Consider the following 15,088-nt stretch of genomic DNA (forward strand, 5'->3'; position numbering starts at 1 on the left):
GCCAGGATAGGGTGTCCTGGTCGTTGGAACCTTCAGGCTGTTTCTCAGTTAGGTCCATGTACTTGAAATTGGCACAAGAAGCATCCATCGCTCACTTTCGGGATGTTTGGGCGGCCCGGATCCCTCTCAAGAACAAGATCTTCTCTTGGCATTTGTGCTGGACAAGCTCCCCACGAGCCTCAACATCGCGTCTCGACAGGGGCCAGGAAACGGTTGTTGCAAGCTGTGTGGTATGCGGGAGGATGCCGCGCATATCTTCTTCACCTGTTCCACGGCGATCTTCGCTTGGAGCGTGAGCCGTCAGCTGCTGGGGTGCAGCTGGTGCCCCGCTAATTTTGCGCAGTTGTTCGCTATCATCTCTAGTCTCTCGGGTAGATTTAGAAGATGCGTTTGGCTCCTTTTTATTGCACAATGTTGGGCACTGTGGCTTTTTAGAAACAAGATGACCATTGAGTCAAAGTTTATGAAATACCCCGCTAACATTATCTTTAAAATGGTGCTTTTTCTTCAGCTGTGGAAGCCCCTGGCAAAGCCTCTGGATCGGCCGTGGATAGAACACGCAATCGCCGAGCTCAAACTTCTTCACGACGCAGCGGCCCCAAGAAGGAATGAGCAAGCCACATGAGTTGCATCTGTGCCCCTGATGTTGTTGCTTCTTTACCTAGTTCGTTTATTTGGCGAAGCTGTATGCCGCAGCATGTAATGTTTAAACCTTGTCTGTGTTGAATCTGAGGGCTTTATTAATTTAAAATCGGGCAGTCCATGCCTTTTATCTAAAAAAAAATCCGACATCATCAGATCAAACTCGAGCGAGCGATTACAGTATAAAATCATGCATATCGATTTCTCTTTTCTATCATGCACTCCATTTTCGTGGAAATTTGCTCATATATGTATGTTTGTTTGTTCACAAAAAATAGTCAAAATGTACGATATATGTTAGTTTCTTCACAAAATCCATTTCCCGTATGCAATATCTTTTCCACACCGCGTATCTAATCTATACCTAATAATAAAGGGAGAAGCGTTTCCTCGGTTTGGTCCGTATGATCTAAGGTTTCTGCCAAAAAGTTTCGTCAACGCTTTTTCTTTAGACCGTTTTACCCTCCCACCAAAACGCATATTACGCACTTTTACCATCGTACCGGTTCGTTCGTTATGTTTTTTCTTCTCCCATCGAACGAACGAACCCGCGAAAAAGAAACGGATCGAGTTTATTCGTTAGCAGCGCATGTCCATGGCCACGTACAGCGTGCTACCTGTAATGGGCTGGCAAATTCAATGGCCCATATAGGTGTCACGTGGAATCAGCATTTATCTCTATAATAACATGGAATCAACGTTAAGACCTGGTATGAATTTAGTCCCACACCGCTTCCTTAGGCTGAACCAGACCAATTCATATACGTGGCAAGTTCGCAAAGTATCAGCAAGCAGCAGTTCAAAGATACAATTGCCTAATTAATTATCCGTGAGCTAATTATAAGAGGAGGAGGGATTAAGGTTGCCTGCCACACATGGTGTGACGATCATGGTGCTTACTTGAAAGGAAGAATGGACGGTGTCGGCGACGGGGTTGGGAACGCAAAAACACCAGAGGTAGCACCGGTTGTATCTGGGGTCTGGCCTTGCTGGACTGGACCGGTTGAGGTTTCTCTCTTCCCCTTTTTTTAAACATTGTTCATGATCCATCTCATTGATCTGAATTATCTTTTCAGGTTTATGTATGCATTTTTTGTTCTTTTTCTACAGTAATCTTACAAGCTTTCTTATTTGTGAAACTGTAACAATTTAGCTTATTCTACCATGTTGCTAGAACAATTTTTTTATTTGTATTTTAAAGTTAATATATTTTCCTCTTCCGCGGCAACGCGCGGGCATTGTCCTAGTTCCACTATAACACTGTAAACTTGCAAAACTCCATAGAGTGCTTCAGAACTAGAACATTACAAAATATTGTCTTAGATATCCACAATATAAGCTAAAATGAACTGCATATAGTTGATCTTGCTATGATTGCAAAGCGTTGTCTCCAAAATAAAATACATGTTGTAGAAATGTAGCAAAATATTGTTTCTAAAACGAAATCCATGTAGCACAAATCTGCGTCCGTGCCATGAGCTGCTACCTCCCCTCCATCTTGGCTACTTTGCTTCGCACATCCTCTTCTTTGGCGGCCATCTCCCTAGTATCCTCGGCGGTGAACGGTGGCGGGAGCGTGCAGGGTTCGTCGCGGGCCACATACCTCTCCCTGGACTCCATCATGAACTCCCTATCTCGACCTTGGGCTGCGCAGGCCATGGACTCGGGGCAGAGCTCGACGGCCTTCTCTGGCACGGTGGGCCTGTATCGGAGCAGAGCGGCGTAGCGCGTCAACACATGGAGCATGTACTCGTATACGTACTCCATGTCCATCTCGTCTCTCGCGAACCCGCTGCCCTCCTCGCCAATCCGGCGTGCCTGCGCAGGGTGCGCGTTCCCCCAGTCTACGGCGGACTTGATGGCGCTGCACTTGTTGGCGGGGTCGATTGGCCAGTAGTGCTTTCCGGCGACTAGCCCACGAGAGAAGAAGTCCCTAAACGTGGTGTCGATGACTAGCATGGGCGAGTCGCATGCTAGGATGTACTTCTCGCTCACCGACCATGACCGCCCCTGCACATAGATCTTGTACCTGTACCGACATTGGTTCGCCAGGTTAGAGTCCTTGAACCCGTTGCGGGTGGCGTTATCCCAGTCCTGCGTGAACAGCCGCGCGTTCCACTCCTTCCCGGTGGCGGAGTCGTTGTTGCACTTCATGAGCTCCTGCCGCGCCCACGCCACGACAGGGTTGCCCTTCCAGAAGGCGTAGGGCTCTCGGTCCGCCCACCGCAGGCGCGCGTTCTCCCGGACGAACTCCTCCATGATCGGGCCCCATGGACGGACGTTCACCTCCGGCCAGCCCCAGAAGGACCAGTCAGGCCAGAGGATGGCGAGGTCCACCTTCTCGTCCTTGCAGTAGCGGAAGAGCGGCGGCATGGCGGATTTGTCGGGATAGTAGTCTGGGGGATGCATCGGGGGCTCGGGCACGTCCCAGCTGGAGAACATGATGTCGACGTCGGGGACGCGGCCGGGGTAGCGGGCGAGCAGCTGCAGTACGCCCCACTGCGTGAACACGTCCCTCGTCTGGAACGACGGTCGGTACGTCTCGACGTAGGCGCGCCCCGACACCACCACCAACCGGAACTCCGCGTGGGGCTGGGCGGTCTCCAGCACTTCTCGTGTGATCCCCGTTCCGCGCCATGGCTCGAGGTCGGCGTGGATGTAGCGGAAGTAGTTGGGGCACCACGGCGGCGGCACACCCGGAGAGTACTGCTTCCGTTTTTGTGATGGTGAGGACGCTGATGGTGCTGACGGTGAGGCGCGGCAGAGTGTTGTCGGTGTCGAAGTGTCGTTGCCGCAGCTGAATGGTATCAGTATGGGGGGCGTCGTGGATGAGCGGGTCCGGCGAGAAGCGCTTCCAGGCCGACTGAAGCTGCTGACGCCGGTGGCCGGCAGGAACGAGTAGAACTGTGCATGAGGCATAAACATTAGCACAATAGCTAATTAGTAGAAAAGCATTTGTTATAGCCCGGTATACTGGACAACAGAAACGAGGTTATGTGTTTCACCAACTATAGAAGAAAAACAGTTTTAAAAATATAGAAAAATAGAATTAGCTTCTTCCCGCATCTATTTGTACTATCGGAGAATTAATATGTACTCCTTAGTCCCTAAAATACATATCAGTTATCACAGATTTAGTAAAAATGTAGGTTAATTTATATCTTGATTTGTTAAACCCGCGGCATACATATATTTAGGTCTGGAGTATTTATATTTCATCTGAAATGCACTCAACTGCTATAATACTATATAGATGACATATGAAAATATATTACCTTAACTATCTAATAATAATGATCTTATATTTACATGTTAAATTATTTATTCCGCATACTTGGTCAAACTCGATATACTGTAGAAGCATTGAGTATGAAGTACTCCATACTTGTCATAAGTTGTTTTCTTTCTTTTTTCATGGAGATGTGTGCGATGTTTTGGGGCGGTGGCAAAAGCCGTTGACTATAGTTAATGAGCATGTGACTGCAATTAAGAGGCCAAATCCACCAGTACTGCAGGTTTACGCAAGTGATTTATGTAACCCTAAAACACTAGTACTCCTTCTAACCTTTGTCCTAATTTTAAAAGAGTAGCAACTTATATGATATTAAATTGGTATAACATGAAACTAATTTTCGAGAAGATCCTACTGATGCATAATTGGTGCCATAAATATTGTCAAATTTTCTTGTAAAATTAGTCAAACTATAAATTATTTAAAAAATAAAAGAGCTAGAAGTCATATTTGAGGACCGAGGGAGTACACTTAGCATTTGCTGCTAGCTTATCTGTACATTATTACTCCTTCCCCTTGTTTTCGTATTTGTCTTTTTGGTCAGGAAAGCTAGCGAGTCATATTACACTTAATGGAAAGCTGGCTAGTGGGTTTGCAGTGCATGCAGTTCGTAGGATCGATCGATCGTTTCTTCCTAGCTAGCTTCGTTCAGAGGCGCGCCTGTATTGACGAGATTTAAGTCTTATAATGTCCTGTATCTTATGTATGGCTTGCTAATTTAGTTCATGATTAAAAGGTACTTAGAACAGGTCCGGATTGGAATTGGATTCATACATCTCATGCATTGGGTATAGCTGGAAGTGGACTTACAGCAGCGCTAGCGTCGAGGTGGATCCATTTGGTGCCGACGAGCAAAGCGAGAAACACAAGGGTCGCGATGACCACTCCAACGCCGCTCCTCCTCGTCGTCGTCGTCCTCCAGCACGGCTTCGTCGTCGCTGATGGCGAATACTGACGCTCCACCGCCGGATCGTCGATGATCTCATCCCCAGCTGAAGGAGGCAGCCGCATCATGGCCGCCCTCTCCTCGTCGCCTGTGTATTTTAACACCGGGTAGCTAGTATATGAACTGAAGACGAGGAAAATGAAGTCATCTCCGATCCCCATGTCGGCATATATATAGCGGCCCGGGATGTCTTGAAGGTTGTTCTGCGTCTTCATCATCGACGGAGTACATAATAAATGTTTATAATAATCTGCATGAAACTGTACATTTTTGCTGGTTTGTTCTGCTGTTTAGCAGTTATTGCTGGAGAGCTGACTTCTTCCCCAACGGAAGAAAATTGTGTTATTAATGTCCTTTTCAATACTGTATAACAATCTGTCGTTGCTAGAAGAATATTGAAAGGCTCATTAGTTTTCTTTTCAATACTGCATTGTTTCACAATGAAATTATATACTAATGTGGAATTTTCCGAGAAGCCCTTTTGCTCGAATGGTGCTTGATAGAGTTATCCACTGTTGTAGAAAATTGACTCTAGTACTTTTTTTTTTCGACAAGGAATATATATTAGTATTAAGAAAATATCAATTGCACACAGCTTCTGCAACTGCGCAATACCGTCATGGCATTACGGATGCACACGCCAAAAAACAAAGAAGAATTACATAAAAAAAAAGTCCCGCTACGGTATTCCAGCCCTAGCACCGGCAGTACATCCACCACCAAGACAACACCTGACAGAACACAAGCACCATCTCTCCGATCTCAAAACAATGCCTCCAACAAGATCATTGCCATGCACAACCATTTAAGGCCAGACCTTGGATTTTCATCCTGAAAGGTAAGACTTTGAACTTCACTTGTGTTGCCGCCCTCACTTGCATACCACTTCTGTGAAAGCCATAACACCAAGCAACTCCCTCAACAGCGTAAAAACTTGAACCTCCATTGCTAGTCTACCAATCTGGTATTCATGGTATTCTCCGCCTCTAACATCGCCATGGAGCAAATGTCTCCATATGGAAAGAAAGAACAGAGCTTCGCGGCGCTCCCTCCAGAACCAAACGGACGAAATAAAAGCATGGGGCACCCGGCCGAATACCACCGACCCAGCTAACTCCAGACATAAAGAGCGATATTACATTCGCCGGTGGAACCTTCTGGAACACATCACTCCGGCCAGATCCAGAGAGACTGGCCTCAGGAAGGTCTCCATCTTCGCACAAGAAGGACCATAGGACCTCCACCTTAATTTATTCATGCTGGGCCGACAGCACGCCACTAGCCGGCTGCAAAGAAAACGAATGAGCACGAACCCGGCAATGGTTGCGGGGCAACATGCACCTCCCGAACGGTGGGTAGCTGGTAGACCCGCAAACGAATCACACGCACGGCAGCCACAACACCCGCGCAACCATCCTCGCCGGCTCTAGATGCCGCGGTCCTTACCGGACGCGAGCAACCGCAACCCTCCTGGCCTAGATCGGGCCCAGACGGCCCTTACGCCGCAAGCGGCCAACGCATCCCCTCGCAGCCCGGATCGACGATAGCCCCCTCCTGCTCGGCCGCCCACCGTGCCAACTCCCGGCTGCCCGCCTCCACCGTCGTAGCCCGCCACACTGACGTCTCTCCGCGCAAAGAGGAGACGAGAGGATCCCGCCCACCTGCCCTCTGCCTTCGGCGGCCCGGGCGCCGCCACCACCGCAGGCGCCGGCAGCGGCAAGGGGAGCTCGAGGATCTAGGGTTTTTTTCTTTTTGGCCCGGGGGAGGTGCCCTCCGGAGCCGCCCGGAGGATGTTGACTGAAGCACACTATCACGTGTTGGTGCCATAAGTGCAACACCTTGAAGTATGTACAAACTATGCAGGGTTTAGGAGTATTCTTTCGTCTGGGTGGAAGAAAGCTGAGACTCATTGTGTGTACTAGCTGCCTAACCGGCATGAAACATCTGTGCCAGCGAATAGCCGGTATGCCAAAATGTTACCGGGCTACCACCCAATTCACGATAAATCGGTTGATAAATCTGTATCGTGGCCGACTTTTGAACAGTGATATGGCTAAGGATGTAATTTCATGACTAGTGCACATTGTAGAAATTATAGAACCCTAATATTTTGTTTTGTATTGATTTCACCCCCGTGGAAATATATATAGATGTACAATGAGGGGAGATATTTAGAGTATAAGAAGGTCCTAATCCTATCTCCTAATCTCAATTGTATATCTATTCTAACATGCAATTCTAGGTTTTTCAATATTTTTACCTATCAGAGCCAATAGGTTCGCAGTATTAGAAAAACAAAGAAAAAGATTATGCGTCCTACGTTGAACTCACGCTAAAGACTAAAATAGTCTAGACCTAAGGCGAAGTGTTAAATATAAATATAGTTCGTAGTCTCTTTCTATCAGTTTAAATTTTTATTTCTTTTTCTGAAAGGTAGGTGGCTGATCTTAATTAAGGAAGGAGAAAGTTTACAGGGTGCTCCGATGTGGAGCGAATGCATAGAGGAGAGCATGAGCCTCCACATGCCCAGGTTACAGCAGACGCCCCAAGGAAGCGCAACAACATATACACAAAAAGAAAAGTATGGCTAGCTAAACTTAGGCAGCAGTTGCCGGGGCGGCAGATCTCCAAAGCGACATATCTTCTTTGATACTCTGGAAATTCTCCGCTGAGTGCTGTACTCCACTGAAAATTCTTGAGTTTCTCTCCTTCCAAACCTCTCTGCATCAGTAGATGTACATAGCCATTTTCATTTATTCAAGCGTTTCAAAAGTTCAAGAGTTTACAATCATGGATCAGATAAGATTGAGACACGTATCAACCACCTAAAGATCAAAAGCAATATATAGCTATCAATTTTGCAATCTACTAACATAACGCTATCCAGTAGCCTGAAAAAAGAAGTCATGTGTAACCGTTAGTAGACGGTTGAATCCACTAACTATAAGCTCCCGCTGATCCACCGGGAGAAGGTAGGCCCATTCTTGTATTCAATGCACAGCTCGTCGGATAACCTGCAAGAAATTAGTTTCATTTTATTTGTTCAAAATACGATCATTTCTACTTATTCACGTGGACCAACATAAAGCTGATATACCAATTTGTATTATAGCTTTATCATTCTTTTCCACCCTATTAAGCCAGTTACCAAATATATTAGTAATATTAGCGGGCAGGGGTATATTATAGGTTAAATAAATCATATGCCAAACGATTTTAGCAAAAGGACACGAAAAAAAGTGTTGTCCAGGTTCTAAAGAATCACAAAAACAACACTTTTGCAGTCCAATTACGTTTGGTCAAATTATCTTTAGTGAGCAACACTTTGTTATTACGGAAGCACATGAAGATTTTAATTTTAAGAGGAATTTACAACTTTCATAAGTATTTACGTAAAAACCTAGTATGAGCATTCATTAATTCTATCGGCTAGTACATCAATCTTTCACAAATGATAGTATTTCTCTTGCTGAGAGCAAGTTTAATAGTATAGCCAGCTGCTGGCTACAAGACATGTGCCATGTCATTTGTAGCTAACATAGAGCTAACATGTATAATAGTGAACTATAATCATGTACTACTTTATCAATGGATGGTCCACATTTCACTCTCACAAAGTGCCTAGGAGCACGTGCTAGAGCTGACTCTTGCATGAGAGCCCACTCCTCTTCTCTCTCCTCTTCTCTCTCCTCCAACTAAGCATTAATATATTATTTTAAGCCTTATAGCCAGCTGACTAGGACTTATTATACTTGCTCTGATACACTGTTCATGTATCTATTACTGGTTTGCCACAAAGAACATCGTGAATTTTAGCAACTATGGTGTCTGCAATTATCCTAATGCGGAACTCGAGAAACAAGAATTACAAATCCACATGCGAATGATACCACAATACCGTAATCACTATCGCCAATCCACACCCGGGCTGGCACACGCGACTCTTCGTGCATGCTAGAAGTCTCCTGGGACTAAATTTGGGGTGCACGCACGGTTGTAAACTATTTGTCCAGGTTGAGCATCCCAGACGGGTTTTCTAAACGGCCTTCGGGGTGAGCGTCGAATAGATAGTTCTCGTGGCATCCCGTATTAGGTTACCGTTTTCGAGGAACGGCTCTGCCCATCGACGTTTCCTAACGCAAATTTTTTAAAAATCTTAAATTAACTAAAATTTATTGAAACTTTCCTATTTCATTTAATCTTCGTTATATCTTATAGATTTGGATGAAATTGGGGAAATTGAAACCTAAATCGAATGGTTTGGGCTCGCGCGCCAGAATCACTCAATTTTGATGTGATCCTCCTCCGGTGGCGCCTCCTCCTCCTCCTTGACGGGCGGCCAGTCTGCCCAGCCGCTCCTGCTCCTGCCTGCGCCGCCGCGGTGGCTCCTCCTCCTGCTTCAGCCGGCATCGTTGGTCCCTTCGCCAGCCGTGAGGTCGACGAGCTTGCCGGACTCGCTCGCTGACCATGCGATGCGGACGGAGAGGGGCGCTGCCACCGCTTGTTGGTAGTTCATCGAGTTGGTCAGGGCTTGAAGAAGCCCCGGCTCCATCTCGGGGTCGCCACTGTTGCACACTGCCGCAACCTATCGTGCGTACTCCTCCTCCTGACACCTCTTATTGGCGGCATCTTCTTGTGGAGGTTTGCGGCAGCTTGTCGAGGAAGGCGAGGGCTCACGCTTCTCTCGGTGGCTTGGAGGTGACGGCAGGCGACGTGGCTCGCCGATGTACACCGGCGACGCTGCTCCTCCTTCAGGACAATGGAGACCAGCGAGCACGAGGTGCGTGGAGCGGACGAGGAAGACCTCGAAGATGAGGACACGGAGTCCGTCCTCCTTGTCGCCCACCTTTGGCCGGTGTGCTCGTGGCACCGAGGAGAAAGACAAGGATGCGGTGATGGCGATGGCATCTTCAAGCGCTCGTCGTTGTTGGCGATGTGCGCAACGCGTCGAGGGTGCAGCCGTGCGCGCCCCACCAGTCCTCCCTGCCATCCTTGTTTTGCTGCGCTGGTTTTACTGGGTCGGCGAACTGTCGGAGGTCCAGTTTCGGGCCACGGTTGAAGCACGTGAGCCAATGCTCGCGGTTGCCGCTTCCCACATCGCAGTGGTACCACACCCTCTCAGATGGCCTCAGAACGCTTGCATGCGAACAAGATTAATTGTTGGAGTAACTCATGAAAATAAGTAACATTTTGTATATTCTCAGAACCCACTGCCCACCTTTCTTGGCTAAACAGGCGGACACTACACAATTGCAATAGCTGAAGGAATAAAGGTTAGCATAGCTAGGTGTTTGGTTCTTTCCTTGAGAAATATGTTAGTACACATGGGTGGAGCCATTGAAATCTATCAAAGATATAACCTTGCTCATTTGCGTGGGCTAACAAAAGGAACCAATAAATGTTTTGCAACAGTTCTTCATCACATAGAGTCATTAACCGGCTTTTTTCAACCGAACTTTTACCCTTTTTCATTGCAATAACATAAATAACAAAGTATATAGTTTATTTTGAGATAACCATATATTTCATTAAAAAATAATTTTATAGAGATCATACATATGATCACCACACGAGACAAATATGTGTGTCAAGCAACTTTGCACAAGGAACCCCACAAGAAGTAAACTATAATTCCATCCTTGGAGAAACATGTGTCTCGCTGAAATATCGTCCATTGTCCTCCGCCGTCACCATTGTAGCGTCAAAGAAAGAGGCGAATAGCCTCCATACCTAACTATGGAGAGTACCATCGCATTCAAAGATGCTTTTCGAGCTGATGAACCGGGCCGTTGTAAGCGACGAACCCGAGACTTTTTGGCACGTCGGTCGGGGATCTTCCCCGTGGTCACCAAGTTCCAACGGTGTCATCTTCACCTGACATAGAAGAAACACCGTCGCATGCCGTCATCCACATACCCAAGTGCAAGGCGCCACATACAAGTGCAGTAGTCGGCGCGACTGTCACCCGCGAGAGTGTCAAACGCCAACCACCGAACACAAATCTCACCGGATCGTGAGACCAGCGAGATGACCAAGCCACCTGCCCCTGACGCCACCGGTTGGAACGACGCTGTAATGGAGGAAGAGCAGAGGCAAATTATTCCGACGCGGCGCAGTATCCTCCATAGAAGCGGCGCCTCAAAAAAACAAAGTATATAATTGTTACATCAAAATGAAAGGGGAGGAAGAACTAGAAACGAGTTGGAGCAGAAGGAAACCCATTGTGCCGAGAACGAGTGGGTGATGTAGACCAGGGCCCAAGGGTGGAGGCAAGGATAGAGTGCCACCGAGCGTCGCTATACCAGAGGGGAGCGCATATACATCGCTTGTTAGCGTGCGTTAATAGGCTTGTCGATTTGTGCTTAGCCCATGAAGAATCATCCATCACCACTTCAAGACGTTCCTTGTTTGCACAGATTCAAAATTTGCACAGATTTAAAATTTGCTTAGATTTGAAATTTTCTCAGATTTAAAATGTTCTTAACTTCGAAATCTGCTTCAATTAAAAATTTGCTCGGATTTAAAAAAAAATTGCTCAAATATTTGTCGTTCAAAAAGTTTTTGCTCAAAATTAGTTTTTCAAAAAAAAGTTCAAAAAAGAAATTGGTTCAAATAATAAAAAATTGTTCAAAAAAGAAATTTGTTCAATTTTTTTTTTAAATCAATAAAAAAATAAAAAAAAGATAACCGAAGAAAACTAACCAAAATCGAAGTACAATAAAAAAAGAAAAAAAAACGCGCTAACAAAAACCCGCGCTAATGGGCCGCAGCTCAAGTCGCTCCGTTAGCGGGACGGGCGATTTGCCATACCAGAGGCTGGCAGTGCGATACGAGTCCCAGTGATCATTACAAACCCCGGCTTCTGTCGGTTTCAAACCGTTCCGAGTTCGACTGCGCCTCTGGTTCGCGCCAGCCAGCCCTCATAAGTCCCCAGCCATCCCCAATCCACGACCTGCAATCCAAAGTCGAACCCCACCTCGCCCAGATCCACTCGTCTCCGGTCGCCCTCGCGCGCGCGTCAGCCACCCGGCGGCAAACTCGCTCCCCTTCGTCTCCGATCAATGGAGAACGGTGGCCGCCTCGCCGCCGGCGCGCACTGGATAGCGGCGACACCTCCTAACTTCCGCGCCGGGGTGGTCCAGAGGATGTAAGTACGCTTGTGCTTCTCATCCGTCCCCTTTTTCTCTGCTTTCCCTAAAAATTGTCTCCCTGGTTTGATTGTAGCAGATCAGAACATGTACGCAACCAATTGATAGGGCGAGATAAGATGTGTTTGTAGGAGCCTAGGGTTAATTTCTCGTGGGAGACTTGTCACTTTCGGTCTGTTTAGGGTTTATTTTTCTTGATCTCCTGCAAGATCGATTCGGTCTATCTGAAACCAATTGTGCTTCATCAGAGTCTAGCAACACCAATAAACTATACTGTAGTTTTGGTTGATCATCTCCTGCATTGTACTTGTAAATCAACCAATGTTCCACTAGCCGGCTATAGATAGGTTCGTACATTGCCAGTACTAAGATTCTTGCGAAGATCTTTCATCATTATGCATGTTTGCTGAATTGCTGTGACATTCCCTTGCTTTGATACCCCTCTAATCCTTTTTTCCTCTGTCTCGTGTTGGTTCAGAATGGAGAATCTGTCCCAATCACCCAAAGGCCATGAGCTCGACGACTTCAAACTCCACAAGGCTGCTTCCGGGTATGAGGCCAGGGTATTCAGCGAGTCTGGCAACGCGCAAGATTACCTCAGGACAATCAGCAAGAAGATGATGGATCTTCAGCAAAGGTGGCAACCAGGTGTGCAGGCTGCTTCAGACATTCAGCAGCAGCAGCAGCAGGCGCAGATGGGAGGACACCAGATGCGGCCTGTCCATGCAGTTCTAGCTAATTCTTCTGGGGCTACGATGCCATCGCAGACGGCGTCAGCGATTCCTCCTCTTCCTGTTAGGCCACCTCAGCTGCAAAACATGCATGGCAGGGTTAATCAAGCACAACCAGGAAAACTCCCCCCAGCGGCACCGGTTGGCCAGCCTCATCCATGCCATCCGACAGTAGTAAATCAGACTCCCACTCAGTGCCAGCCCAGGCTTAGCTCTACACAGCAGCCAGAGCCCAGGTTGACGAGGATGAATCAGCAAGATTTGAGGGTGGAACAACGGCAGAGTTACGAAACACAAAATGGACAGCCCGCCAGTGTCGCCATGGTGCAGAATACGCAGTGCAACCAGCAATCCGGGAACCCTGACCCGGCGGGAGGAGTGGATTGGAGGGAGGACATGTTTCAGAACATCACATCCCTCAAGGATGCCCACTTGTCGGAGCTCGTGGGATTCGCCCGATATTTGCATTCATGTGTCCTTCAGATGAAAACAAACGGAAAGCTCGAGTCGTTATCTAAAGAGCAAGTAGTCCAATGCAGATACGCGCACCATACCATGGAAAGGATCAAACAAGTGGTGAACTTCCTGCAGACTCAGAAAACCAAGATACCCGAGGGCGCCAAGGGTCAGCTGGACGCGTGGCAAATCGCCATACAGGATTTGCTGAGTAACTACAAGGCAATTAAAGCACGTACTGCTGCCAAGAACACCCAGCATCAGTCGCAGAACTGTCGCGAGCCGACACCTCAGGTTGTAAACACCAGTGGTGCCAAAGATGATAATGTCCAGCAGAATCATCATGAGCAACATGCAGACGAGGCTTTATCGCACTCTTCACAAAACGCTCCCTCTGGAACTCCACTCACTCAGCAAGAAAACCATAGCGACAACTTGACAGATGAAGCAGAGGATAATACACCAGTGCAAGATGAAGCTGAATCAGCGGTGGCCGTCAATATTCCTGCCGATACGGCAGCATTCACCGGTGGAACATGTAGCCAGAAAATACAACAACGGAGTCCAGCAGATGAATCAGTTCCCCAGCAGCTGACACAGACCGCTGAACCTGCTGTAGCTTCACCGGCTCAGCAACAAACACACAGCGCCCACACAGCGCCCGTCGAAGCAGAGGACGACTTGGAGCGGGCTGAAGCTGAAAGTCCTGTCGACATGGAGGCGCTGATCAAGCGCGGAGTCAACGCAGGGAGGTCTTTGTCACCAGCGGCGCTTGGCAGCTTAGCCAGTGATATGGGGGTGAACTTGAAGCGCGTGAGGTTTGACGAGGAGTACAGTGGGAAAAGCGGCTACAAGAGGCAGAAAATGTGCTACGGCACTCTGCTGGAAGAGATCAGAGCCACTTACAACATGCTGGTCGAGACTGAGATCAGGATCAGCGAGGAAGACACAGGAGGGGCGGACGGGACCGTGATCGAGCTCTGCTACAACGCCGTGTCGCTTACAGCGGACCTGAGTGCAGCTATCTGCGCGTCTGAGATAACGACGAAGCTGCTCGTCCCCGCCGATTACCCCAAAACCTCTCCCATGATTCTCGGCGGCGACGGCGGACGGAGGAACGGTGTTCCAGGGGTGGTGGACATGGCATTTCGACGTGCCCTTGGCCTGCTCCCGGAGCCCAGGTCGATCGAGGGGATGGCCAAGGCGTGGGACTCCATAGTGCGGAGGTCTGTCGTGCAGTTTGCTCATCGGTTCGGCGGAGGAATGTTCAGCACGAGGTACGGCGGACGGGAGAGCTGCATCCCAGTCTGAAGAGGGAACCAATATATGTGCGCGTACATGGAATCCAAACATCATGTATTCATGTATAGATCCCAGAGGAACTTCATAGCTGGAAGCCCAAGCCCCTAAGCCAGGATGAAACGTGTAGATTATAGCTACTTCTTGTAGTAGAACCAAAAGTTATTCTTTGAACCTTCATCCATTTGGCCAGTAGAGAAACTGTCTTGTACGTAGGATCATGCACTCATGTGTATATAATTGTGAGAGAAATGTATTGTAGTATTTGTCATGTTATATCTGTTGCAAAAGCACAATTAAAAGAAAAGTGGCAGCTATCAGTTTAACTATGGGCACACCTAGATCCTACACAGGTGGTTGTCACAGCTATTAAAAATCTCAATGGGTTACCAGGCTCGGAGGGTCGATGCGAAATTAATAGCCGATTGAAAATAATATACTACTCCTTTCTCTGATGAATAACCTGAAGGTTTCCTGGGACCAAGATCCTCCACGTCTATGAAAGCTAGTGATGTGTATGCTTATTGGCAATCGTGATAATAATATGATTTCAATTGTTTCAGTACAGCTTATT

General features: G+C 47.6%; 2 protein-coding genes across 2 annotated transcripts; one reads left to right on the forward strand and one right to left on the reverse strand.

Moving 5' to 3' along the window:
• Positions 1-1,891: 1,891 nt before the first annotated feature.
• LOC127313604 (uncharacterized) lies at positions 1,892-4,994 on the reverse strand. Its single transcript, XM_051344093.2, has 2 exons — positions 4,745-4,994; positions 1,892-3,546 (listed from the first exon to the last, which is right to left on the reverse strand). Exons 1-2 carry the CDS (start codon positions 4,946-4,948, stop codon positions 2,125-2,127), a joined length of 1,626 nt encoding a protein of 541 aa, XP_051200053.1. The 5' UTR covers positions 4,949-4,994; the 3' UTR covers positions 1,892-2,124.
• Positions 4,995-11,815: 6,821 nt separating this feature from the next.
• LOC127313605 (uncharacterized) lies at positions 11,816-14,790 on the forward strand. The gene is made up of 2 exons (XM_051344094.2): positions 11,816-12,027; positions 12,507-14,790. The coding sequence occupies exons 1-2, from the start codon at positions 11,942-11,944 to the stop codon at positions 14,524-14,526; spliced, it is 2,106 nt and encodes a 701-aa protein (XP_051200054.1). The 5' UTR covers positions 11,816-11,941; the 3' UTR covers positions 14,527-14,790.
• Positions 14,791-15,088: the final 298 nt, after the last annotated feature.

This window comes from Lolium perenne, chromosome 7 (assembly GCF_019359855.2).
Source record: "Lolium perenne isolate Kyuss_39 chromosome 7, Kyuss_2.0, whole genome shotgun sequence".
In the NCBI taxonomy this organism is placed as follows: domain Eukaryota; kingdom Viridiplantae; phylum Streptophyta; class Magnoliopsida; order Poales; family Poaceae; genus Lolium; species Lolium perenne.